At 54.5% G+C, this 26,440-nt stretch overlaps 2 protein-coding genes across 3 annotated transcripts in view; one reads left to right on the forward strand and one right to left on the reverse strand.

Annotated features, from left to right (window-relative positions):
- Nucleotides 1–13,178, forward strand: part of NUP188 (nucleoporin 188) — a 41,929-nt gene extending 28,751 nt beyond the window's left edge. Inside the window, exons 24-44 of one of the 2 annotated variants that reach the window (XM_006103168.2) lie at nt 359–498; nt 1,301–1,407; nt 2,378–2,584; nt 2,689–2,858; nt 3,487–3,556; nt 3,930–3,997; nt 4,418–4,613; nt 6,283–6,360; nt 6,680–6,765; nt 7,009–7,154; nt 7,448–7,629; nt 8,968–9,171; nt 9,338–9,430; nt 9,859–10,017; nt 10,557–10,694; nt 11,239–11,313; nt 11,395–11,625; nt 11,752–11,883; nt 12,154–12,227; nt 12,358–12,487; nt 12,594–13,178. In XM_006103168.2, the coding sequence (XP_006103230.1) occupies nt 359–498; nt 1,301–1,407; nt 2,378–2,584; nt 2,689–2,858; nt 3,487–3,556; nt 3,930–3,997; nt 4,418–4,613; nt 6,283–6,360; nt 6,680–6,765; nt 7,009–7,154; nt 7,448–7,629; nt 8,968–9,171; nt 9,338–9,430; nt 9,859–10,017; nt 10,557–10,694; nt 11,239–11,313; nt 11,395–11,625; nt 11,752–11,883; nt 12,154–12,227; nt 12,358–12,487; nt 12,594–12,770 (2,863 nt within the window). In that variant the 3' untranslated portion in view covers nt 12,771–13,178. The remainder of the gene's footprint in view (nt 1–358; nt 499–1,300; nt 1,408–2,377; nt 2,585–2,688; nt 2,859–3,486; nt 3,557–3,929; nt 3,998–4,417; nt 4,614–6,282; nt 6,361–6,679; nt 6,766–7,008; nt 7,155–7,447; nt 7,630–8,967; nt 9,172–9,337; nt 9,431–9,858; nt 10,018–10,556; nt 10,695–11,238; nt 11,314–11,394; nt 11,626–11,751; nt 11,884–12,153; nt 12,228–12,357; nt 12,488–12,593) is intronic. The other variant, XM_006103169.3, reaches the window with a different exon arrangement.
- Nucleotides 13,179–14,043: 865 nt separating this feature from the next.
- SH3GLB2 (SH3 domain containing GRB2 like, endophilin B2) overlaps nt 14,044–26,440 on the reverse strand; it is an 18,285-nt gene continuing 5,888 nt past the window's right edge. The window contains exons 3-13 of the mRNA XM_023744475.1: nt 25,642–25,914; nt 24,787–24,915; nt 20,979–21,112; nt 20,617–20,709; nt 18,383–18,445; nt 16,743–16,766; nt 16,208–16,297; nt 15,818–15,918; nt 15,506–15,520; nt 15,155–15,395; nt 14,044–14,809 (exon numbers count right to left, since the gene is read on the reverse strand). Of these exons, the coding sequence (XP_023600243.1) occupies nt 14,702–14,809; nt 15,155–15,395; nt 15,506–15,520; nt 15,818–15,918; nt 16,208–16,297; nt 16,743–16,766; nt 18,383–18,445; nt 20,617–20,709; nt 20,979–21,112; nt 24,787–24,915; nt 25,642–25,914 (1,271 nt within the window). The 3' untranslated portion in view covers nt 14,044–14,701. The remainder of the gene's footprint in view (nt 14,810–15,154; nt 15,396–15,505; nt 15,521–15,817; nt 15,919–16,207; nt 16,298–16,742; nt 16,767–18,382; nt 18,446–20,616; nt 20,710–20,978; nt 21,113–24,786; nt 24,916–25,641; nt 25,915–26,440) is intronic.

Consider the following 26,440-nt stretch of genomic DNA (forward strand, 5'->3'; position numbering starts at 1 on the left):
GAGCCTCAACCTGGGCATGTGCCATTGACTGGAATCAAACCCTGGACCCTTCAGTCCACAAGCTGATGCTCTATCCACTGAGCCAAACCCGTTAGGGCGTGCAGTAGCTTTTTAAAGATAAACTTATTTCTCTTAGGACATGGCCTGTATATAACCTAGTGGTGCTGTATAGACTGGCACGTAGCAGAGGGAGTTGATTGCTCCTCCTGTCTCCTAGTTTGGCCTGGGGCCTCTAGCAGAAGCTATTTGAACTCTGGGATTATGGTTGGTATGGTTGGAATCTAATTCATGAGAGCACATATGTTGTGAATGAAGTCATGTTGCCTGAATCAACTTTGGTTTCCATTTGGCACCCTAGTGATGGGGCAGAGGGCCAGGGGCAGGGCCAGCTGCTGATCAAGACAGTGAAACTGGCATTCTCCATCACCAACAATGTTATTCGGCTGAAACCTCCTTCTAATGTGGTGTCCCCTCTGGAACAGGCTCTCACCCAACATGGTATGTATTTCTCTTCCATTTAGCAATGTTTCTGCCCATAAGTACATACTTTTAGGCTGTGTTTTTAGGGGTCAACGGTATTTTCTGATTAACTCCTTGAAATTTGGGAATGATCACCAGCTCCCATCCTGGACTTAGAAATAAGAGGACTGGATCATATTTCATTTCTCCCTCCTCCTGAGGGCAGAATAATTAGAACGCATGTTCAGTCAGGCTGCCTTCGTTCAAATTGTGGCTCCAAACTATTGTGTGACCTTGGGCACATTATTAAACATCTCTGCCTTAGGTTTCTTGTCTATAAAATAGGGATAATAGTAGTGTCTGCCTTATAAGATTATAATGAAAAACTTGGAAATTCCTGTTTAAATATTGACTGTTACTACTCTTTGACTTTAAATACTCATTTAATTCTTTGGGACCCAGTTTGCTCATTTTCAAGTAGGTATTGGGATAATGTCTCAGACCTATTCTACCTGTATCATATTGGCATTAATATTTTTGCATGTCAGTGCAGTGCTTCAGTGCGATGTCTTTTTCTAGCCTATTTGATCAAAGACTACCTATTTTCTTGAAAATGTATTGCTTTTTACTCTTAATAAATTGCATTGAGCTGTTTGTCCCCAAATCCTGCCTTAGCTACTGAAAAAAAGAGAATGATAGGGCCACCTGGATTCGCTCTGGCCCTTCAGGTACTTGCGAGTCAATTCCCTCACATATGAATGAGCCTTTATGAATAGCACCCTCTCTTAAAAGCTTGAATCAGGCACAGTTGGTGTTTAAAATATTTCCTGTGCTTCTTCAGGTGCCCATGGGAACAACCTCATTGCTGTTCTTGCCAAATACATCTACCACAAACATGACCCAGCTTTGCCACGTCTGGCCATCCAGCTGCTGAAACGTCTGGCCACGGTAGGATCCCACTTAACCAACCAAAGCCCCAGAAAACTGACTTTGTGTTGGTGACCACTCTTGCCTTCTCCCAAGAGAAGCAGCTAACTTGGACTTCTCTGACTTTTAAAGTGAAGTAGCCACACACACACACATTGTGTTTTATGAGGGTATTTTTGTTTCATTACAACAGTCTTATATTCTTATTTTTAAATATTTATTTAAATGATACAGATAAATGTAACAGAAAGTTAAGGTATCTCTGACCCCTCGTTCCAGATCCCCTATGAGCAGGTTGGTATGCACTGCCCCAGATTTGTCTGTGCTTGTGTAGTAAAGGGTGTGTTGGGTGTGTGCTTTTGCTCTTTTCAGAAGTGGAATTCCCCTACACATCCTGTTTTGTAACTCGCTTTCTCCACTTAACACCATGTCTTGCAGTCTTCCATGCAGGCACATTTGAAGCTACTTCTTTCTCCTTAATGCTTGCCTGGTATGCCATAGAGGGGATGCATCCTAATTCATTTGGGCTAGTTTCTGTCATTCACTGCTATAAACAGTGCTGCAGTTAACATTATCCAGGGAACTCTGTAAACTTTTGTTTACAATTTCTAAAACTTAGATAGATGTCAGTGAATATTTAAAATTTTTCAGTCATTTCCAAATAGTCCTCCAAAAGTTTATACTCTTAACACCCAAGTCTTGTATCTCTGCCGTATGCTTTCATGTTTTTTTAAAAATCCTTGCTAGTGGGCAAATCAATATTATCTCATGTTTTACTTTGTATTTATTTAATCATGAGAGAGGTTGTGCATCTTTGTACTATTTTTCCTGTGACTGGATAGGCATCTTGTGCTGTAGTTTGGGGTGATGTCCCTTTTAACCCAGAGCTATATATGCCTGGATATTCTCAGAGTTCTCCAGCACCCTTCTGCAGGAGCCTGTTGGTTTTTCTGGAAGTAGAGCTCTGAGCCTGTGTCCCGGTCTCCACCAGGTGGCCCCGATGTCAGTGTATGCCTGCTTGGGCAATGATGCGGCTGCCATTCGCGATGCTTTCCTGACACGATTGCAGAGCAAGATTGAGGACATGCGCATCAAAGTCATGATCCTGGAATTCCTCACGGTTGCAGTAGAGACTCAGCCAGGCCTCATTGAACTGTTTCTGAATCTGGAGGTGAAGGATGGCAGTGATGGCTCCAAGGTGAGCCTGCACCTGGGGCGAAACTGGGAGGAGGGTGCTGGGCTCTGTGTGTGCAATTACTGGTAGTGGCTGTGGCCCTGAACTCTCACCTGCCCCTCTTGTAGGAGTTCAGCCTTGGGGTGTGGAGCTGTCTCCATGCGGTCCTGGAGCTGATTGACTCCCAGCAGCAGGATCGCTACTGGTGCCCGCCCCTGCTGCACCGTGCAGCCATCGCCTTTCTGCATGCCCTGTGGCAGGACCGGCGGGACAGTGCCATGCTGGTTCTCAGGACCAAGTAGGTCTGACTCTTCCAGAGCTCTTGTCCGTGCCTGTGAGATGGGGTAACAGTAGCTCCTATCTTAGCAATTTGTTGGGAAGGATCTTCGAGCAGATCAGTGCCCAGGTCTCTGAATGGGAGTGTCACTCTTAGCTATTCTTTTTAATGCTGCCACCAGCAGGCGTCATGTTTGCTCTGAGGTAAAGATGTGTTAACATTAGAGTTCCCGCCTTCTGCCAACCCCCAAACCCATTGTTCTTGAGAAACAGTATGTTCAGATGAGTGTGCCTTGCTTGAGCAGTGAACTGAATGACACACCCTATGTCCTGGGCCCCGTTTGCACAAAGGGAAGGAACTTTAACATGGCTAAACATGGGAGTCTGTGTCCTGCTTTCCCTCCTCGCTCTCTTCTTTGTGGGGCTGTCAGAAATGGACAGTGGAGGGAACCCTGAGAGTTCTTACTGGTCAGCTCTGTCATACACAGTTGTGTTTCTGAAGAGGAAAACCTTTACATTTCGGTAGGAGCAAGTGACCTGTGAGACACATTAGAATTGAGACGGGAAAAACAGGAAGTAACCACGAAAGGGAGCGGGGGAAAGGACTGTGTGAGAGAAAGTGTGATTTACAACATGTATTTTCTTTTTAGACCCAAGTTTTGGGAGAATTTAACAAGTCCACTGTTTGGAACCCTTTCTCCTCCCTCAGAAACATCTGAGGTAAGCTGTGGTGAGGGTGGACAGTGACTGAGCTCCTGGGAGGAAGGGCTGGGCTGTGGAGACGGAGCTGTAAAAGGGATACCTCCCCTGAGTAAACAACCAGCGTGCTTTCTTCAGTAGAAACTTCTTTCTCAGAGAAGCGCTCGCTTCCTCTCCCTTTGAGGTCTTGCGTTGGGAAGGAAGGTGGCATGCCCTGCTCGGTGTTGATGGCTCCGTGGTCTTCTCCACTGACGTGGAGACACTGTGGACCTGACGCTTGTGTTCTTGCAAGTCAGATGCCCATTCACATGCGATAGGGAATAGGTTCCTTTGTGGGGGACAAAGGGAAGAGGATCGCCTGTGATTGGTGTCTGCTCTGCTCTTCCCTCCACAGCCCAGCATCCTGGAAACCTGTGCCCTGATCATGAAGATAATATGCTTGGAGATATACTATGTAGTTAAGTGAGTCCTTTCCCCTTTTAGAGTTTAATTAAAGGTTTGGGAGGGGGATCACGGTGGCCTACCACTGGGTGCATGGCTGTCCAAGCCGAGTCAGGAGAGAACTGGGGCCATTTATGGAGGGCTACTGAGCTATGTCCCTGGCCAGTCCATTGATGGCATTTATGATTATCAGAAAGGGTTATTGTGAAGCCGACTCCATGAGCTCGGGATTTTATGGAGGAGGAATCCTGGAAAAGGCCTCAGCCTAACCCATTATGTTGAGCAAGAAGCATGAGCCCCACACATTGGAGGGATCCGGAGCCGTCTGCCTTTAGCCCATGTGAGGTTGCTTTCTCTGCCTCAACAAGGGTCTGTGCCCATCACATTCCCATCTCCTTTCTAAAACCTAATGGTAGGCTTTGTGTTTTCTTGACACTCTAGGGGCTCACTAGACCAGTCACTAAAAGATACACTCAAGAAATTTTCCAGTGAGAAACGCTTTGCCTACTGGTCAGGGTATGTCAAGTCCTTGGCGGTTCACACAGCCGACACGGAGGGCAGCAGCTGTACCTCCTTGGTCGAGTATCAGATGCTGGTCTCCGCCTGGAGGATGCTTCTCATTATTGCCACCAGTCACGTAAGAACCTCTTGGGGCGAGTTTTCACAGCACCATGTGCCGGGGTGCCTAGTAGTTAACAGCCCCTTGGGATGAAGAATGAGCCAGGGTATTTCCCTGAGAGCTAAAATGTAACAGGTTCTGTGTAAAAAAATGGGGGCTAATATGGGGTATTTGATGACATTAGGTCCAATAAGAAACCCTTATGAAAAGTGCAGAGAAGTGATTTGAAATCCCTTCAGTCATTTCATAAAGATTCCTGTAGCTGTCTTACAGCCTTGCATAGGTCTTGGGGTTCCCTTCATCTACCTCCCATACACATGCATTGTCTCATGCTGTGTGCCCTGTGGACAGTAGGTAAATATTTGTTGACTAGTGAGGTAGCTGTAACAGATGTAGCAGCAGCCTCTGTCGAGAGCTGTTTGTTTTCACTGGTCCTAGAAACTGCATTCCTGGTCTTAGAAAAAGAACAGAGGCATTGTCTCTGTACAGTGTGTCTACTGAGAATTGGTTTTTAGAGAGAGAGTTAACATTTGAGAAGAGGTTGCATTTTTTCTTGGTATTTTTTTCTGGCTTGATACCATCATACTGTGTAGTAAGGACTGGATGTTGAACTGTTCCTTCTGGGGAACCCAGGTTCATTCCTTGACTTCATTAATTGCTTCAGCTTGATAAGTGCCCCTTGTTTCAGGCATACTCTTAACATCTGTGACTTGTTTACTTAGTGCCACACTGCCCATGACCTTGGGCCTTTGCTGTGGCACAGTGGTTGTGGAGCCCTGAGACTGCAGACACACCAAAAGCTCAGCCATCTTTGGGGAATAATTGATTTACCCCTGGGAATAACCTGTGTGTCACCTGCCTTTTAGGCCCTAGCTAGGCAGTAGTTCTTTAATCTTGGAAAATCCCACCATTCTTTTTCCCCTCCTAGGAAACCTATCTGGTTAAGTCCAGGATATTGATGATTCACTCATTCATTGAATGGATGTTAGTGGAATGCCTGCCCATGTGCCAGGCACCAGGGCTACAGCAATGAACAAGGCAGATAAAGTCTTTGATCTCATGGAGAGTGTCCTGAGAGAGAGGCAAATTGTCAGCAAACTCATGAAGAAATACAGTTACAGATTGTAATGATTCACGTGAAGGAAATACTCAGGAGATTATGGTAGTGAAGCCAAAGTAGGATACGCATAGTCAGGTGATGTCCAGATTGAGGCCTGAAGGTGCGAAGGAGTCTTCCAGGTGGAGAGCCTGTGGAAGAGAGCAGTCTAGGCAGATGGACCCAAGCGCCAGGGTCCAGAAGAGGGAAAGAGCGTGTATGTTCACAGAGGAGGAAGGAGGCCTCTGGGGCTGGAACAGAGTGAACACAAGTGGGTGTGATGCAAAGGCCGTTGGCGCAGGTCCCAGGGGGCCTCCCAAGCCTTGTTGAGGAGTTTGTCTTTCCAGCGCACCGGGCAGCCTCCATAGGGTCTGAGCAAAGGAAGGATGTCATCAGGAGGAGGGGGTGAGGCTGGGCTTGATTCTGACCTTATCTAAGGATAGACAGAGAAACATCAGGGGCCTCCAGCCCCACTTCATTCAGGGAGACAATGACTTCTCAATGACAATTGCCTGACAGAGGACCCCACATTTCTTGGCTTCTAAAGTCGGGGAAATTTTCCCAACTGACATGTTTTTCTGTCCTTTGCAGGCAGAGATACTGCACCTGACCGACTCTGCAGTGCGTCGCCAGCTCTTTCTTGATGTGCTTGATGGGACCAAAGCGTTAGTAAGTGTGTCTGGGAGATTTCACATTCCTCCCCGGGAAAAGGTCTCCGAGGTCAAATAGGAGCTCACGAGTCAGCAGTCGCGCAAGTGGTCAGGTCAAAGGGCTCAGTTGGCCTGGGAGGCCTGAGGCTGCGTGGGGAGGCAGAGCTCTGCTGCTGCTGGGCCAGCCCCTAGCCTCTCCCCGTGTCCCAGCCCCTGTAGCTCACTGCTAGGAAAGAAAAGCATGAATCCAAAAGGTACCCTGTGGACGGAGCTGGAATCTTCTGGCTGGACCAGCCCCCAGGAAGCCTGACTTCTAACTGTCTGCTGTCTTACCTCAGCTCCTGGTCCCAGCCTCAGTAAACTGCCTCCGCCTCGGCTCCATGATGTGCACTCTGCTGCTTATCCTCCTGCGGCAGTGGAAGAGGTGAGTGTTGATGGGAGAGGCGGCCTGCGGCCAGGGCTGCCTCATTGGGGCCTGCTCCATCCTCTTTACTGACCCTTTGCCTTCCTGAAGGGAGAAAATGGGTATGAAATGGGCTAGCTTTCCATCACGCAACAGGACTGACAGAGCCGACTGCCCAGTGGGCATCCTGAGTTGGAGCAGAGGCAGTCGTGGCCTTTCTGTGAGCTGTGTTTTCCTCTCCCTCTCGACCCATATTATTTCTAGAGAGTTAGGTCCTGTGGATGAGATGCTTGCACCCTTGACAGAGATCCTGGAGGGAGTGCTGCAGGCAGACCGGCAGCTCATGGAGAAGACTAAGGCCAAGGTGTTCTCAGCATTCATCACTGTGCTGCAGATGAAGGAGATGAGAGGTGAGAGGCAGAGGTGGTGGCAGTAGCGGTCTCCCGTCCCTGCTGGCAGCCAGGCCACTCTGGCATAGAGCCAGACGTTCCTCCTGTGGGGCTTGAATTTTCAGTCTTGGAACTCTGGTCTTTGGGAAAAGTATTTTTCTTCCCCACCTGTTCCTCCTCCCCTCTCATGGGACAGATAACTCTCCCTCTTACACCATACTCTATTCCCAGCGATCTGCCTGGGAAGAAAACTTTGGTGTTCAGTGAGAGGTGGCATGGTGAGTGTGACCGTGTTCTTCCCTGTCGCTTTGCAGTCAGTGACATCCCCCAGTACTCTCAGCTAGTGCTTAACGTCTGTGAAACCCTCCAAGAAGAGGTGATCGCGCTCTTTGACCAGACTCGCCACAGTCTGGCATCAGGCAGCGCCACGGAGGACAAGGACAGCATGGAGACTGATGACTGCTCTCGGCCCCGGCACAAGGACCAGCGTGATGGGGTGAGGGCGTGCTGGGAAGCTGTCTGTCCTTTCCACATGCACCCAACAAATATGAACTGCTAGGCCCTACACGTGATTAGTGAACAAGACAGTCACTGCACTTACAGAGTTCAGTCTGGTGAGGAAGTTAACAAATTTCAGACTCTGCAAAGAAGTGTTAGAATTCCATGTGGCAGGTCCAGCAGAGGAGCAATACAGGGAGAATGCAGTGTGTGATTCTCACCAGTCTAGAGACTCAGCGAGAAAGCACCGTTTCAGCAGTGACCTAAAGCAGGCTGTTGTGAGCAGAGAGGAGGTAAGGCCTGCAGAGTTGGGGGCTAGATGACTGGAAGCGTTGCAGGGTTTTTATTCTGGGTCCTCAGTGGAATAAGAACCAGTTTAACAGGTTTGTAAGCAAGGGTGAGAAGTGATGAGATTTGTACTCTAGAAAGATCACTCTGGGTGCAGTAGCAAACTGTTTTTCAAGCTGTGGGTCATGACCTATTGCTGGGTCTTGAAATGAGCTCATTTGGTAAAGACCAGCATTTTTTTTTTTAATGCTATAAAAGAAAATATTAGCGTGCTTTGCAGGATATAAGGTCAGAATACTATTCAATGGAAATATATAAGTATGTGTATACTGGGGCACAGTCTTAAGGTATTTATTACTGCAGTCATAAAAAATGTTTGAGCCCTGACTGGTTTGGCTCAGTGGATAGAGTGTCAGCCTGCGGACTCAAGGGTTCCAGGTTCGATTCGGTCAAGGACATGTACCTTGGTTGCGGGCACATTCCCAGTGGGGGGTGTGCAGGAGGCAGCTGATCGATATTTCTCTCTCATCGATGTTTCTAACTCTCTATTCCTCTCTCTTCCTCTCTGTAAAAAATCAATAAAAACAATAAAAATATATTTAAAAAAAATGTTTGAAAAGCCACTGGTAGAAGAATTGTTTTGGGAGGGTCCAGAGAGGAGGAAGAAAGACCACTTAGGGGGTGATTGCAATAGTGCAGAAAGGGGAGGTCACTTTGACTTTGTATGTTATCAGAGTTGGGTGGAGTGGGCAGATGTAGGACAGGAAGTAGCACCAACACAGGTGATGGCAGTTTGGGTGATGGGGGAAGAAGTCATTGGTAGTTCTGTCAGTCTAGGGATGGCTTATTAGTGTGGGTGGGGTTGAGAGTCTCCGAGAGGTGGGTGTGGGAGCAGAGCAGGGTTGGTAGAAATTCCGAATTGTGTTCCAGTCCAGCTTGCTTAAGAGGTGTATGATCAGGTGCAGGCTGGCTGTCCTCTCCTCCTCCTCCTCTTCCTTCCCCTGCACTGCTTTCTTCTCTTCTACTCATCTTAACCTCTGGGCCCCAGCAGGTGTGTGTCCTGGGCCTGCACCTGGCCAAGGAGCTGTGTGAGGTAGATGAGGATGGTGACTCATGGCTGCAGGTGACCCGCAGGCTCCCCATCCTGCCAACCCTCTTTACCACTCTGGAGGTGAGCCTTCGAATGAAGCAGAACCTGCATTTCACTGAGGCAGCGTTGCACCTGCTCCTCACTCTGGCTCGCACCCAGCAGGTAGGCGGCAAGCACGAGGCAGAGAGGAGCCTCCTTGTTTGTGCTGAGTGGGTTCTGGCACTGTCTCTGTCTCCCAGAAGCTCTGGCCTACTCTGAGAGCTCCCCTCGCCCTGGGGGGTTGGCTGCAGGGACAGGTCCCATCTCATTCCATGTCATTCTCTCCCAGGGAGCCGCAGCAGTGGCTGGAGCCGGCATCACCCAGAGCATCTGTTTGCCCCTCCTGAGTGTGTACCAGCTCAGCACCAATGGCACGGTGCAGGTGAGTTCCAATGGCCTGGCAGCCACTGCCCAGACTGCACTTCCGGGGAAGAGCACACCTGCAGCCCCTTCACTGGCCCCAGAAGCTGCTCTCTCTAGTTGTTTAGGTACTTACTGTACTGATGGACCGGAATCCTCCCACCCACACTCACTGCCTGCAAGAGAAGCTCACACAGCTAGTTAGTGGCAGACCCGAGTCTAGAACCCAGGATTCTTGTATTTCTGCCTAGTGCTCTTTCTTTGTCACTGCTGGCCTCAGGCTCTCTCTGGTCCTGCTGGTCACCAGGCAGTGACCATGCTCATTCCAGAGGTTTCCTTTTCTAAGCAACCAGACTGCCTTAGCATCTATGCTGCATTGAGGCCCTGCTGTACCTGTCAGCCAGATTCCTTGGCACCATGTCCTGATTTTGTCTTTCATTTGTGCCTTAGACACCTAGCACCTCACGGAAATCCCTCGATGCCCCCTCTTGGCCAGGGGTCTATCGCCTGTCCATGTCTTTGATGGAACGGCTCCTCAAAACCCTGCGCTACAACTTCCTGACCGAAGCTCTGGACTTCGTGGGTGTTCACCAGGAGCGGACCTTACAAGTGAGAAGCTGCCAGGCAATGGGGTTTGGGAGTTACTGGGGTCTGGGCCATTCAGGGCTTGAGGCTTGGTAATTAAGGGGTATCATTTCCCCATTTAAAAAAAAAAAAAAGTATTGACTTTTATTAGAAAGAGGAAGGGAGAGGGATAGAGAGATAGAATCATCGATGAGAGAAATATCGATCGGCTGCCTCCCGTATGCCACACCACTGGGGATCGAGCCTGCAACCAGGGCATGTGCCCTAACCAGGAATGAACCATGACCTCCTGGTTCATAGGTCAGTACTCAACCACAGAGCCACACGGGCCAGGCCAGTTCTGTGCTCTAAGGACTGCTGGCTGATTGGCCAACTCATGTAGCTGCTCTGCCAAGTGAAACAGTTTGGGATCATCTCAGACAGAACCTGTTGTCGGAACACCAAACCACCTGTTGTACTGCCATTTCAGTTTGTGTGCCCAGAACCTGTCCTCCCCACAGGAGGGCAGGGCAGGTGTGTCAGGTCCCTGCCTCACCCCATCCTTCCTTTCTCTCCCCTCCCAGTGCCTCAACGCGGTGAGGACGGTGCAGAGTCTGGCGTGCCTGGAGGAGGCAGACCACACGGTGGGCTTCATTCTGCAGCTCTCCAGCTTCATGAAGGAGTGGCATTTCCACCTGCCTCAGCTCCTGCGAGATGTGCAGGTGGGGCTCAGGCACGGGTTCTTGGAGGGGCCTGGGGACAGGGCGTGATGGGCACTCTCTGGGACGCCTCCAGGGACTTTGGCTTAGGGAGCACCAGATCTGGTTTCATGTTGCTTTCTCTGGAGCTAAATGTTTCCCTCCCGGCATATGGCAGCCTTGTAGGTTAAAAGCCTGGGCGTTAGCGGTCAGACCCTTTAGAAATAGGTCTGAAGCTGGGACCAGCCAGAGAGCAGGGCAGGGAAAGAACAGACTCTGGAGTCTGACAGGCAGGCGTCTGTCTGTGCTGGTTGTGACCTTGGCCAAGTCCCTTCACCTCTCTCTCAGCCTTTTTCTGCTTCTGTAAAAGGGGGAAATGATCCCACCTTATGTACTGACTGAGGACTGATGCTGTCCCTGGGAAACCATCCCGGGGAGAGTGGGCCCAGAGTGCAGGTGCTCCATGAGTTGGGAGCACAGTGCTCTGTAGAGACCTGTGTGGTTGATCTAGTCAGTTGGCTGGGGCTGCTGCCAGGAGAAGCCCCTTAGCCTCCCATGTTTGCTGCAGGTCAACCTGGGTTACCTGTGCCAGGCCTGCACCTCCCTCCTGCACAGCCGGAAGATGCTGCAGCACTACCTGCAGGTACCCGCCCCCGCCCCCCATGGCTGCCTGGAGTGCCTCACCCCAGCTTCTGTGTTCCACCTCCACTTCTGTCTCCTCCAGAACAAAAATGGGGATGGTGTCCCCTCAGCTGTTGCACCCCGAGTTCAGCGGCCACCCACAGCTGCTCCTGCTGCCCCCTCCTCTTCCTCCAAGCAGCCCACTGCTGACACTGAGGCTTCGGAGCAGCGAGCCTTACATGTGGTCCAGTATGGCCTCCTCAAGATCCTCAGCAGGACTTTGGCGGCCCTGCGCCACTTCACCCCGGACGTCTGCCAGATCCTGTTGGATCAGGTACCAGCGCCATCTGTGCTGCGCCACCAGCCTCCCACAGTGATCTGAAGGCTTGGCTCTGCCCTGCTCTTGAGAGCTATCTGGGGTCCTAGCTGGGCCCTAGAATGCTCTGGTCTTGCCTTGCAGTCCCTGGACCTTGCTGAATACAACTTCCTGTTTGCCCTGAGCTTCACCACTCCCACCTTTGACTCTGAAGTGGCCCCCTCCTTTGGGACCCTTCTGGCCACAGTGAATGTGGCCCTAAACATGCTCGGAGAGGTGAGTTTGGTGCTGTCTGGCCCCTTCACCCAAATCTTCCTCCCAGTTTACCACTTCCTACCCTTGACCTTGGCACGTTTACCTAGCCTTCCCCTTCCAAGCTAGTTCCTCATCATGACAGGAGTATGATGGAGCCTAACTCTGTTGAGAATTATCGTGAGGTTTAACTGATGTAACCGGTAAGGCAGGACCTGCCAAAGAGGAAGCTCCCAGAGTTGAAGCTGTCACTGTCCCCTGGGTTTTTTTTAACCCTTGTTTCTCTTCCTCCAGCTGGATAAGAAAAAGGAGCCCCTCACTCAGGCTGTGGGGCTCAGCACACAGGCAGAAGGGACCAGAACACTGAAGTAAGAAAGCCCTTCTAGAATTTGGTCTGGGGTTGGGGCAGACATGGGCTGGCTATTCTCTTAGCTCAGTGGCCCACCTAGCACCTGCCAGCTTGGCCCTCTACACAGTGCCAACCCTGCCTTGTCCCAGGTCCCTCCTGATGTTTACCATGGAGAACTGCTTCTACCTGCTCATCTCCCAGGCAATGCGCTACCTTAGGGACCCAGCTGTGCACTCCCGGGACAAACAGCGGATGAAACAGGAGCTCAGCTCAGAGTTGGTAAGAAGGGATCGAGGGTCCTGACTGGAGGGGGCGGAGCTGGTGGGGAAAATCCAGCCCGCGGGTGGGGTTGCTGGGCCTCATCAGGCTCCTTTTTCTCTCACAGAGCACGCTGCTCTCCAGCCTCTCGCGCTACTTCCGCAGGGGAGCCCCCAGCTCCCCTGCTGCTGGCATCCTCCTCTCGCCTCAGGGCAAGTCCACCTCTCTCTCCAAGGCCAGCCCTGAGAGTCAGGAGCCTCTGATCCAGCTAGTACAGGCCTTTGTCCGGCACGTGCAAAGATAGGGCAGTGGCATGCCACCCACCTGCCATTCTCCGCCAGCCTGCACAGCAGCTGACGGGGCCGTCTGGGACTGAGCTGCTCCTGTCACCCTCTCCCCAGAGTAGCCACAACTCCAACCACCCGCACACTGGCATTATTTTTATAATAGATCGAAAGGTCAGCAGCAGGGGTAGGAGCCACAAGTCTGCTGTGCTCCCCCCTCACCTCCCAAGTGCCCCAGAGGGGTATTCCTTTCCTTCAAGCATTCCCCAGAGCACTTGACCCCGGCCAGGGGAGATGGGAGCCAGTGTCATGTGTAGCCAGGAAAGGCTGTATGCACGGGTTTTAAAATGTTTTCCACATTCTGTTGTTGCAGTTTTTGGTAATACTGTGGTCTATTTATACAAATATTAAAATACTGTTTATAGACACTGTGTAATGTGTGCCTTCAAAGCCCAGGAATGGCTAGGCAGCTCTCAGTGCCTGGAACAGGGGCCCAGGAGTGGAGGGGAGGCTTAGGGAGGGCAAGTTGATTAGTGGTTGACTCACTAACATCCCTCCATTACATTAATGTTCAAGGGGGAGGGGTGCAGTGTGGACACTTAGGTTTTCCCTTCCTTGCCTGCCTGGTCTTGTCCCCGCACCCCTGCCACACACACTTCCAGTTACCAGCTGGCTGAGCTTATCACTGGGTGTAGCCTTTCTTGAAGCTCTGCTCCTTCCTATTTATAGCTGGGCCTCTGCCTTCGTCTCCCTAGGCCTCCTCGGGGTTTAATCATGGGCTGGCTTGGCTAAGGGCCTTGATCTAAAACCTGGCTTGTAGCCCAAACCCACCATTTGAGGTTTCTAGAATCAGACTTTCCTGGGCGAGTCCCTGTGTGACTACTTGCCAGTTGTGGAACCTTGAGGAGGTGACTCTCTGATCTGCCCTCATCTGTGAGGACCAATACATGTGAACATGCTTGGCTCCGTGCCTGGCCCCAGGAAACACGGCTATCCATTACTGGAGCTTAAACCATCCACGTCTACAGTCCATTCCACTCTGCCCCAATTTAGGAAATTCTTCTTGGGAATAAAATGTCTGTCATGCAGCTTCGTATCTGAGAGCACAGGCCCTGTGGGGGAAGTGAGTGCTGTGAATGGGGCTTTGAAGAACTTTCCCTCTGCCCTAGTACTTCTGGGAGGAGGGCCAATGGCATTTTGTACATCACTCCCCACCCAGGAGGGGGAATGGGGCAAATGTGAAGTTTTCCCTTTCCCACTCTGAACTCCAGGACCCCGGACAGGAGCCCAGTCAACATGCACACGAAGAACGGTTTATTATTCGCTGCTGGCTAGGGAGCAAAGCAGACAGGCAGAGTAAAAAGATCAGTTAAAAAGTGTGGGGAGGTGCAGGCTGCAGCCACCATACTTGGCTTGAGCTCTAGGGTACGAAGGGGAGGGTAGCACCGGGCAGTGCTGCTCCATGGCCCAGCCCTGCCTCTCCGGCCAGGCTCCCCTCTGCTCCAGTCACCCAGAGGGGACCACGCCCAGTCCTGGGGCCTGCCACAGACCCGCCTGCCCTTCCTCCCTCCCTCGCTGCTTTTGGCAACTAAAAGGTGCTCTCTTGCCAAAGGTGAACCCCAGGGCTTCTTCAAGTCCTCTGCGCTGACCCCCCACAGGCTGAGGAGCTGAGTGAGGCGGCTGCAGCCAGCCCCCCCCTCCTTAGAGGAGCCAGGAGGCTGGGGTGCTCAGGGGACACAGGCAGGTGGGGGCTCCAGAAGCAGGGCTGGGGGAGGGGCCGGGAACATTCAGCCTCTGGGGCCCCTCACAGCTGATGACCAGGAGTAGCGACAGGAAGGGATTAGTCTAATCCCCACCCTGAGCAGCCCGGTCACCAACAGACAAGACAAATGGCAGGGCTGCACCATCCTCCTGCCCAGGCCAGACAAGCAGGGGCCTGGGAGGGTCCTGCTTAGCTGAGCAGCTCCAGGTAGGTGACGGGGACCTTGCCCTTCTTGTTGCCTCTCTCGCCAATGAGCCAGTCAGGGTCCATGCCAGGCAGGCTGTAGACAGTGATGAGCTGAAGAGGGCGGCAGAGAGAGAAGGTCACGGCCTGGGTGGCTAGGACCAAACTGGCTCAGGACTAAATGGGGACAGCGCTGTGATACCCGCCCCTCTCCCCTTATTCATGGCACCTGCACCTCCAGAGGTGTTCACCTCACCTGCTCCACAGACTGGCAGAGCAGCCACTGCTTCCTCAGAGCTGGAGTTGCCCAGAGGAACCCCCTGGTCTTAGCTCCGCCCCCAGAGCCCCTCAGAGAGGAAGACAGTGGTGGAGGGTCTGCAGGCCCAGTGCTCCCAGTTCCAGTTCCCAGGTGCGCCTACGCCAGCCCTTTCTCACCATCTTTGTGGCACCCAGACCCACCTCATCAGCCAGCAAGGCCAGCTCGCTGCTGTCAGCTGCCTCGTAGTCGTAGAGAACACGGGCCTTGCGGGTTCCGCTGGCGGGTGGAGCCACCTCCTCCAGGCAGAGCGCAGCCTCCCCCGGAGGGGCTGGGCCGGCCACGGAGGGCTCCATAGGCATGGTGGCCGCAGTGGTGGTGGGCGAGGTGCTGCTGAGGGGCGGGGAGGCGGGCTCTGTGGTGCCCACAAAGGTGCCTGGAAATCTGGAGGGGGGGGGGGCACATCTCAGTAGGCGAGAGCCATATCCAGTCCCACGTGCCCCCAGGACACTAGCTGGGCCCTCTGCAGAGGTGAGGAGACCCTGGCTACTTACATGGCTCCCTGGGAGCTGGCAGCATGAGGGGAAAAGTGAAGCAAGGAAAAGTGAGATGCTCCGGGCCGTCCCTGCCACCGCCCACCTGCCAGCTGCCACCCACACTCAGGAACCCGCTCCGAGTCCCAACACCAGCGCCCTCACGTCATGGGAGAGGGAGCATGATGGCCCACCAGAGGGCTCGGGCAGGGCCTCAGGCAGCAGCCCTCCACCCGCCCTGTGTCCCGTGGGGTTTCCTGAGCTGAGAAGGTTCTCGCCCAGCAAGGTCAGGCTGCTCATTGGGCCTGGGAGCCAGGGGACCCGGGCAGGCACCTGCCCAGCTGTTTCTGTAAGTCCAGCATGTGGCGGTAGCACTGCGCATAGTAAGTTGTCTGAGACTCGACGAACTCCTGGAGGCAGCGAAGGTGGTTCACCTGTCGGGGAGAGGCCAGTGGTGACGGACGGGAGGGGTCTCGGGATGAAGCATTCATTCCACTCCCACCCGTCTTCCCACAGACCCTGGCCCAGCATCCCAGTGGCTTCCGCCCCAACCTCTCCTGCGGGCGGAGAGTTCCCACCCTTTGGGACCAGCTCTCTGAAGACGAAACTGCCCCCTTAAGGACCACACGCCCAAGCACTACCCTCCCCACCTACTTCCGAGACGTTTAGTGGGGACTTGCGGGTGACAAGACAGTGGATGATGGAGGAAGTGGGAACACTCACGTGGGTGCTACTGATTCCCTCCAGCAGGAGGCGGGTTACCTCTGCCTGCCGGTCAAACTCTGTCTGGGCCACTCGGAGCTCCTGCTCAGACTGGGAATAGTGGGATGAGAATGTGAGAGGAACAGTCGTCCCCAGCTGCCCTCCCATCACCTTCTCCCGCGCCAGTGTCCACCCAGGAGTGGCCTTCTCCTCCCCTCCCCCGCAGACGTCACTCCCCCCTGGCGATGCAGACACACATCTGAGCCCTGCCCCGGGAGGAGCGTTAGCCCTGTCTAGACCCCGGGGTCCAGTTCCCTGAGAGCAGTCACAGACATCGCCACCCACCAGGGGAAAACCCCACTCAACAGCCACCAGGGGGCCCACAGAGGAGGTGGTCTCCCCACAGGGGAGGTGACAACCCCCACAGCAGCCCCAGCGGGCACGTGGGGCCGACCCAGAACTAGAACAGACCTGGGCCCTGCAGCAGCAGCTGTGCCTGGACTCCCGCCCTCTACCCGCTTAAGCCCCTTCCCCCAGCCCCTGCAGCCCCACTCACCTTGTCCACCTCATCATTCCAGAGCTGCGGAGACCACAACAGGGCCGGCCAGCAGGGGAGGGAGGGGCACCGGTCAGCAGGGGACAGCAGGCAGGGGAGGACAGCTGAACCCCAGAGCCAGTGCCCTGCCCCAGCTCCTTGAGACCCCAACGTCGCCCCACCCATTCACTCCCCAACTCCTCCCCCAACCCAACCCGGAGCTGAGGCTGGGCTGAGGCCTGGTGAGGGGAGCATGTCACTCACAGTCCAGTCCAACATGCCACATGCAGGGAGGGGACAGCCAGCTGGAAAGTCCTGCTTGGGTTTCTCCTACCGTGTGAGCCCCCAGGCACTGACTGGGGTCTCAAGGGAGACCGAGGGTCCCCACCCCACCCTGACACTGGGCTAAGGCTGCTGGGGCCCTGGGTCAGTCACGGAACCTTTCTGTCCTTCAGCAGAGGAAGGCAGCCTCGGCCCGAGGCACACGGGTTCGGCAGCAAAGGAAAAAACGGCAGCCCCCACCCTCCAGGGCAGTTCTCCTTCCTCTGGGCCCAGGAAGGGGCAGGGAGTGCGGTCCAGAGCCTAGAGAAGGCCCCTCCTCCCACCACGACTGGGGAGCCCACTTCTCCCCCCCCCACCCCCACTGCAGGAAGGCTACCCTGAGACCAGGACCCGAGACACGGAAAGTAAAACAGGGCCGGCCCGGGGCAGAGCTGTCCCCCCAGTGCTCGTTAGGGAGCCGCCTCCACGTGTGCAGACGTGGGCGCCCACCAGCAGGGCCCTGCGGACTAAACTGCGGTTGACGCCCCGAGGGACGACGGCCCAGCCACTGAAGGACTGCACGAGGACACACGGAAACATGCTGGGACAGGGGAGGAAGAGCAGAGGTCTGCGGGAGGACGTCACCCGTGGGGGAGATGGAAGGACAGAGAAGAGGCAGAAGGCACAGCATGGTTGTGACAGGCAGGATGGGATACGTGTGACTGGCCTATTTCCCAGACTAAACAGTAAATGCCAAATATCCCAATAACGCTGGAGAGAAAAAACACGGAGACAGTCAAAGTCTTCTGACCCCGCCCCGCCCACCCCACCCACGCCCAGCTTCAGTCCTCAGGACACACCCTGTTCCCAAACCTCTGGGCTGCTCCTTCCACTCGCCCTGCTGGTTCTCAAGGCCTCACCCCAGGACACCTAGCAGCTGTGCTGTCAAGGCAGCTGGGCGGCCAGCGCCATCCTTGTCACCTGTCTTTGGGGTCTGGGAATTCATGGCAGGCCAGATCCAGGCCTCGTCTCTCCTCGGCCTCGGGACCGAGTAGGGCCAGGGATGGTGAGTGGGGTGGGGGCAGTGCCTGCTTTGGGAGGGTCAGGGTTGTGTTTGGGAGAGGCAGACTTTCAGATCCACTGGGGACGGGACAGCTGGTGTCCTAAGTTCACCACCCTGTTCAGTGCAGCTGGTCCGGTCTCCACCTTCAGCATTTCCCAGGTAGAAGCGAGGCCAGCCACATGGTCACGGGGCACAGGGACAGCCAGGTGGACAGAGCTTCAGGGATTGGTCCAACCGGTGCCCCGCCTTACCCTCTGTCTCCTGTCTACTGTGCAGAGACCCCGAGGTGTGGGAGGGACCGGGGAGGACAGGGGTGGGGTGGGGTGGGAGCGCTTACCGCGGAGGCGCTGGCGGAGAGAATGTAATTACGAGGTCTAGTCTCCTGAAAGTCAGGCACCGTCTAGTGGGAACAGAGTTCATGGGGGAGGGGGTCACAGTGGGAAGGGGCTGGGCTGGGGCCAGGAGGCCACCCCGGAGTGTCCCACAGAGCAGCACCAGGAGCCCCCGGCCCCAGGGACGGGAGGCTACAGACAAATACAACACTGACCCTCCTCCCACACCCACCGCCTGGAGAGGAGGCAGGCGTGGAGAGCCAGAGAGTGAAGACAAAGACCAAGTGGGTGGACACGCTGGGGAGGCCAGGAAGGCAGATGTGACAAGGAGACAGCCTGTGGCTGTTGTCACAGCCTTTGCCTCTGGGCAAGCCAGACTTTTCAGCCCCTGGCCCAGGGTCAAGGCCCTCTGCTCCCTGGACCGCCAGTCTCCCAAACACACCCCGCCCCACCGCTTTCTCCATCCCAGAATCTCTGCACACATCTCTCGCTCCTGCAGCAAGGGCCAGGCCCCTCCCCCACAACCAAGGTGGACAGATGGATGCACGGATGGACAGAGTGACGGGCTTTCCACATTTGCAAAAAGCTGACTCCCAGGCGCCAATGCCTGGCGTTCCCCCCAAGACAGAGGCTCCTCATGGTAGAGGCTCCGATGGGGAGACCAGCTGCTTGCAAAAGGCCCAGAGGATGTGCCCTGGGCCGGCCATGGCACCATGGGCGCCAGGCCAGATGGACAAACCAGAAGCAGCACAGCACGTGGGACAGGTATACTCACATCTCCCTCACACTGAGCCAAGTTACCCAAAGCAGAACGGAAAGGAACAAAAACAAAAGAGTTAGTGAGTCCACAGCACAGGCGGGAGCAGGCCCCCCGGCCCCAGCGGGAGGGACGCGAGGCGGACGGGCAGATGGACACACGCAACCTGCCCTCTGGAAGTGACTTGGTTTGTGTGTGAGAGCGTTTAGAAGGGGGGGGAGGAGGGAGCTGCGGGGCGGGAGTCCTCTGGGAATCTGAACCTGGGCTGCCCAGGTCCTAGCTCTGGAGAGGGTAGCCGGGACTAACCCAGAGGCTTGAGGTTGTCCGGGCCAACCAACTGGAGAAGAGGTCGTCCCACTCCAGTGACTAAGCAAGGGCTCCCCTGGCCTGGCTGATGGAGGAAAAGCTTGTCTTGGCCAAGTTATTCTTGAGAGGTTGTCCATCCCTGAGTGGCAGGGAGACTGTCCTGTGCAGGTGACTCAGTAAGGTCATCCCAGTAGCCCTAGTCATCCTACCCAACCCGAACAAGACTCCAGTGGCTGAGCCCCTGCCTCCCATCTGGACCCCACACACCCACATGAGCTAAGACCCTGTCCATGGCTCTTGCCAGAGGCAGTGCAGGCCCAGCTCCACGGCCCCCGGTGGCCACACTGAGGGGAACGCAGGAGGGTTCAGGGCCAGAACTCTCACGAGCAGCTGTGGGGAGCCTGGGCTGGGTCCGGCCTTCACGGCTGAGAGCACGGGTTTCCCCGGCATGGCCTGGACCTGGGGATCCCCCCCCCAGGGTGAGGTGGCCTTTAGGCCCCTACACCCCCCACCCCCCAGCAGCCTGGCATCCCAAGAGTGTGCTCACCCTGGGGCCCCGTTCTCCCCAGCCTGGCCTAGCCCTGATCCAGCTGTCCCCGCTGCACGCCACTGGGCCACCCAGGCTGAGCAGGCCTGGGGGACAGAGAGAAGGGGAGCTCCTAGCCAGTCGCTTGGGGCTGCCTGAAAGGGCCCCTCGGACATGCTCCTGCGCACGCGGGCAGTCCAGCTCAGGGCTCTCCACACGTCGCAGGGGCCTGAGCAGGGGCGCCTGGCACCAGCGCCGGAGCAGTGGGTGTGAGGTTAGTGAGGGGGAGCCATGCCCTGGCAGAGCTGGGAACAGAGCTGAGCATCCGGGAAGGGCGGGCAAGGGCATGCGGGAAACTCCAACTGTGTCTGTCTGGGGAGGCGCAGGGTGCCCGGAGCCCAGGTTGGGGCATTGCTGGCCAGCCCACCCCGTAAATGTCGGCCCTGGGACCCCGAGCGCTGGGCTGTCAGGATTCCCCTGGGGGCAGGGGCATAGAGGTGTGACGTGAAGTGACCAGTCCAGACCAGCACCCCCAGCCAGGCCTCTCCAGGCAAGGACAGGGGAGAGAGGTCATGCCAAACCAGGTCCCTTCAGCACCCCTCCTCGGCTCCACCCAGAGCCGGGCGCGGGAGGCCAGCAGGGGCACCTACCGCGGCTTTGGCTTCCGCGGCCTTGGCCTTCTTCAGTCGTGCTTTGCAGACATCCAGGTCCAGACGCCGGTTTTGCAGGAGCCGCCTCTCCTTCTGCGGGTGGGAACGGGAACAGTGAGGCGCTGGGCCGCCCTGCGAGACCCTGGGCCATGGCAGGACTGGCCTAGGGGGCCATCTGGTCAAGACAAGGAAACTGAGGCCCAAAGAAGGAAAGTCAGCCACTCTGAGTAAGTCCACAGGAGCCTCGTCTGGGGAGGCCCCAGGGGGTCTGGGTTCCCAACACAGGAGGAGAGCCTTGCTCAGCGGCTCTGGGGAAAGGGCTGCCCTGGTGGCGAGGAGGCGCGTGGTCCCAGGCCCCTCACCGAGATCGTCTTCCAGTCCCCTTCCAGGAAGTTGCGCAGGGGCGTGAGGAAGTTGATGGAGGCTGCGTGGATAAAATCCCGCTCGGCGGCTCCCAGGCGCTTTTCAGCTTCTGACACCTTGATCAGGGTCTTCCCTGAGGACAGAGTCGAAGGTGAGAAGGAGGGTCAGGCTGAGGCTCTTCTGACCCAGGAAGTAGCAGGGAGCTCGGAAAGAGACTTGTTAAAGAGGCAACCACAGGATGCTAAGTTCAGAACGCCCGGCCTGGAAAAACGTGAGCGCGACCTACACATCCATCCATCCATCCATCGGGGACTGACAAATAAATAGTGGGATCATAAAAAAATGGGACGTTACACGGCCATTAAAGAGATGGGGGGGGCACTTCTGAAATGACAGAGAAAGGAGCGCAACAAATCCTCTCCCCAAAGAGCAGTAATAACACTGGACAGAATTGTCAAAAACAACCATTTCTGGACTCCAGGAATTGACAAAAGGCAAAGGACAAATTGAGAAGCATTTATTCTAGAACTACTACGCCTTCGCCTTCGTAAGGACAATGGGCCTGTGCCTTTGTGTCCTGGGGTGCGCCCCCCTCCTCCAGCTCTGTGTTGCTGCAGCTCTACCACGAGGGACAAGCCCTGAGGCCAGTGACTGTGCTGATGGAGCACAGAGAAACCCCGGAGGCTGGCAAAACAGGTTGGAGGGTTGTCCTATACATCGAAAGGCTGTGGGTTCAATTCCCGATCGGGACGGGGCATGTAGGGGAATTCCCGATCGGGATGGGGCATGTAGGGGAGGCAACCAATGGACCCCTCTCTACAATCAAAGGATTAAAGAAGGGAGTGGCAAATAGTCAGGAAAGGCCAACATCGTGGCTAACCTGAAGCTGGGCCAACATCGTGGCTAACCTGAAGCTGGAATCGTGTTTCAAACAAGCAACAGACCCGTCAGAAACTGAACAGGAGACCGTTTACCGGGATGACTGTACTGGGAGTAAAAGAAGATAATCAGGTTTTCAGGGAATACTGGACGCCGTTTCTAAATTGATGCTGACTCCTAGAGACCCCAAATGTCTGTCTGCCTGTCATTAAAATAGGAGCTTATGGTGAACAGTGGAGGTTTTGCTCAGACCTGTCTAACAGTGGCCCCAATGCGTGCCTGAATCAACCCCGAGGAGCAAAACCAGGAGATGTGAGAAACAAGATCGCCATGGTGGCTGGTACACTGCCAGCCACCTCCGTTGGTCTGGAAGCGATGCCTGCGTAGCACACTCGGGGGGCTGGAGAGAACCCCTGTCTAGCCATCCTGGGCTGAGCACCCACAAAGGGGACGCTGGGCAGACGTGTAAACTGCTTCGAATGTGTTCCCCCGCCGCTCGCAAATGCGTCAGCAAAGCCTTAATGGCGCACTGCTACGCACAAGCTCTGACCAGTCCCTGGCTGACCACGCACACATGCGGCCCTAGGAGCCACCCCTGGGAAGCCGGGCTTACAAAGAAAAAGAATGGTTTCTTTTAAAAAGGCAGAGACAGCAGTAGCTGCACCGTGCAGGGGACACAGACTCTAAACAATGAACTCAGGCAAGTCTCTCCACAAACAAACAGCAATCACAACCCCGGGGGAGCAGAACCCAGAGCTGCTACGTGTTATGTAAAATGTCCAGATTCAACAAAATATTATGAAACAGGTAAGTAGCAGGAAATAGGAAAAGAAGTAATCAATAGTCACTGTCGCCAAGGAGGCCCAGATGGTAGACTTAGCAGAGACTTCTAAGCAGCTATTACAAATCTGTTTAAAGAATGAAAAGCAAATACAACAAATGACTCATCAAATAAAGAATACCAATAAAGAGAAAAAAATTATAAAAAACCGTTACTAGACACAAAGAGCAGTGTTACAAAACTGAGTCAATTCCTCAGGAAAATATACAACATAAACATACAGACCCAACAACAGAGCTCCAACATACACGAAGCAAACACTGACAGTTAAGACAGAAGCAGAAAAGACAAAATCGGCAAGGATCCAGGAGACGTGAACACTATCAACCAATCTGTCCTCGCTGACATCTTCCCAACAACAACACAGTATACGATCTTCTCAAGGGAACAGGAAGTCTCCAGGAGAGACCATACTCTAGGCCAGCGGTTCTCAACCTTCCTCATGCCGCGACCCTTTAACACAGTTCCTCAGGTTGGGGTGACCCCCAATTTCATTGTTACAAATTGAACATAATTAAAGCATAGTGATTAATCACAAAAACAATATGTAATTATATATGTGTTTTCTGATGGTCTTAGGCGACCCCTGTGAAAGGGTCGTTCGACCCCCAGAGGGGTCGCGACCCACAGGTTGAGAACCGCTGTTCTAGGCCATAAACAAGTCTTAGTGAGTGTAAAAGCATTAAAATCATACAAAGTGCGTTCTCTGACCAACGTGCAATGAAATCAGGAATCAACAACAGAAGGACACTGCGAAAATCCACAAATGCCTAAAAGTCAACCACCACACTGCTGGTGGGAAGGTGAGATCACACAGCCACTCTGGAAAAGAGTTTGGTGATTTGCTGAAAAGTTAAAACATTAAATGCACCATACGACCCGGCAGTTTCACTTCTGGGTACATACCCAGAAGAAGTGAAATCATCGGTCCTCACGAAGGTCGGTATGAAAGTGTTTACAGGGAAACAACCCAAATGGCTACCAAACGGGGAAGGATAAAGAAAACGCGGTGTCGCATCCACGTAATGAAACGCTGGTCACAATAAAAAGGAACGAAATCCCAAACACACGATGAACAGGGATGAACCTCCAAGGCATGATGCTAAGTGAAGCCAGATACAAAACACAATATACTGCACGGTTCCATTTGTACGAAATGTTTAGAGCGGTGGTTCTCACCCTTCTGGCCCTTTAAATACAGTTCCTCATGTTGGGACCCAACCATAAAATTATTTTCGTTGCTACTTCATCACTGTCATGTTGCTACTGTTATGAATCGTCATGTAAATATCTGATATGCAGGATGGTCTTAGGCGACCTCTGTGAAAAGGTCGTTCGACCACCAAAGGGGTCGCGACCCACAGGTTGAGAACCGCTGGTTTAGACCAAACAGATTAACAGGGCACAAAGCACACGAGAGGTTGGCCGGGGTGGACAGTGGAGACTGACTCTAAGTGGACAGAAGGGATTTTTTTTGCAGATGATGGAAATGTTCTTTAAATTGAACTCAAAATTAACTCAGAATCACTGAATTGCATGCTTAAAACAGGTGCATTTCATGGTATATATAAATTATAACTCAATAAAACTTTTCACAAATTAGAAAAATAAAGACTGAGGCGGCTCTATAGGAGCTACTGTGCACAGCTATCTAGAGTGAATTGCCACGTTTAAAAACCAGGTTGAAGAACAGCCCTAGCTGGTTCAGCTCAGTGGATAGAGCATCAGCCTGCGGACTGAAGGGTCCCAGTTGGATTCCAGTCAAGGGCACACGCCCAGGTTGCGGGCTCGGTCCCCAGTGGGGGCGTGCAGGAGGCAGCCGATCAATGATTCTCTCTCATCACTGATGTTTCTCTCTCTCTCTCCCTCTCCCTTCCTTTCTGCAATCAATAAAAGTATATTTAAAAAATAAATAAATAAAATAAAAATCAGGTTGAAGAACGGACACGCAGTATGAGCACACAAACCAGACTGAGTAAGAGAGACCTCATTTTTCACTCCATTTTCCTCACGAGTGCTGGGCGGGGAGGGAGGAGAATTAGACGGGGAGAGGCCATGGCGCCCACCCGCCGAGGGGCCCGGCTCACCGTAGGGGGTGGTGGGCCCCAGCTCGCTGGCCGCCTCCGCCATGTACTGAGCCAGCAGCTCCCCGTTGGTGACCCGCGAGGGCACCTTCCTGTCCAGCTTCTCGTACAGGAACTCCTCCACTCGGGCACCTGCGGGGGACACACGCCGAGTCACAGGGCTCCTCGGTCCGCCCCGAGGATGAAAGCCATGGGGACAGAAACAGGCCCAGAGCAGGGCCTGCCACAGCAGCCCTGGGATTTCCAGAATATTCCCTGGCGGACGCCCACTCCTGTGAGGCTGGCCTTCGACCCTGTGGAACCCTTCACGCTGGAGAGGAGGAAGCCACCGCTCAGACGTGCAATGCCGGCCCCAGGTCCCAAGTCAGGGCCGCCATGGCTCCTCATCACAATAGCATTTACAGAACGCGGTAAGCGTGTGAGCAACCTGGGCCTGCACACAGCGGGCTTGCAGACAGACCAGCAATTCCACCCACACCCGTGCACCCTGAGCTCCCCTGAGCTTGCTGCTGCTGGTGCTGGTGCTGGTGCAGGTGCTGGTGCTGCGGGTGCCTGGGCAAGCCCTCTGCCTTCGCTGGGCCTCGCTGCCGGCTCTCAGACGACCCTGCTGCTGTTTCTCCTGCTTCTTCTCCCAAGTGTTCCAGTTCCCAGGCCGTCCCCGTCCTCGGTGCTAACCCAGCATCTCCTCTGCCCCCGGGAGCGCATCTGAGAGCCCAGCACCCACTCCGCTGTTGTCTTTCCCGGGACTCCCCCCAGCCGCCTTAAGCCCTAAATCAGATCTCTCCCACCAGCCAGGCCCACCTCCCGCCTCAGCCACAGCCTCCTGCCCTGGCCCCAGGGCCAGCCCGGTGCACTCACTGGGGTTGGGCTGCAGGAGCACCTCCGTCTGCCGCAGGATTTTCTCCGTCCAGTTCTTGGTGCTGTCCGCCCGGGCCAGGAGGTTCTCAAAGTTGGCATCGAGCTCGGTCTTCTCGGCCTGGCCGAATTTCTCCTCTGTGAACTGTGGGCGGAGGAGGGCCCAGGGACAGGGAGGGCTCAGAGGGAGGGAGGGAGGACTGCCCCCGCCCTTCCCCCCACTACCCCTCCCCACTAGCTGGAACCCAGGCCCCAAGGTCAAGAAACTTGCTCTGTCTCAACCTGCTCTGCAGCTCTGATCAAGTTAGGACCCTGCCCTGGGCCTCGGTCTGCCCCTCTGTGAAATGAGGCGGTTGGACCAGTTTGGGGATCATGGCCTCTTCTGGAAACCCAATGAACGCTACAGCACCCCACCCCCAAAAGCACATTTGTGCAAAGTCTGGCATACAGCTCTGAGGGGTAAGAAACCCTTGGGAACCCGTCACAAAGGGTCCCCCGGCCTGATTCTGCGGGAAGGAATGTGGTAGAAAGCGCTCAAAGCACGTTCTGGGGTTCTCAGGGGGCTCAGTGGGGGGCTGGGAGCACCTGGGGAGGGTCTGTCAGGGGAGTTGGTGGTTGCAGAACCACAGGGACCTGACTCCAGTCTCAGTCCCACTACTGATGTGCTGTGTGACCTTGGGCAAGTGGCTTTGCCTCTCTGAACACCGGTCTCCTGAGCTGAAAAAATGAGGGTAATAAACAGCACCCGCTCCATAGGCTGTGACACTATCACTGTACAGCCCCCCTCCCCCCCCTCCATAGG

This window comes from Myotis lucifugus, unplaced genomic scaffold, assembly GCF_000147115.1.
Source record: "Myotis lucifugus unplaced genomic scaffold, Myoluc2.0 scaffold_465, whole genome shotgun sequence".
Lineage (NCBI taxonomy): Eukaryota > Metazoa > Chordata > Mammalia > Chiroptera > Vespertilionidae > Myotis > Myotis lucifugus.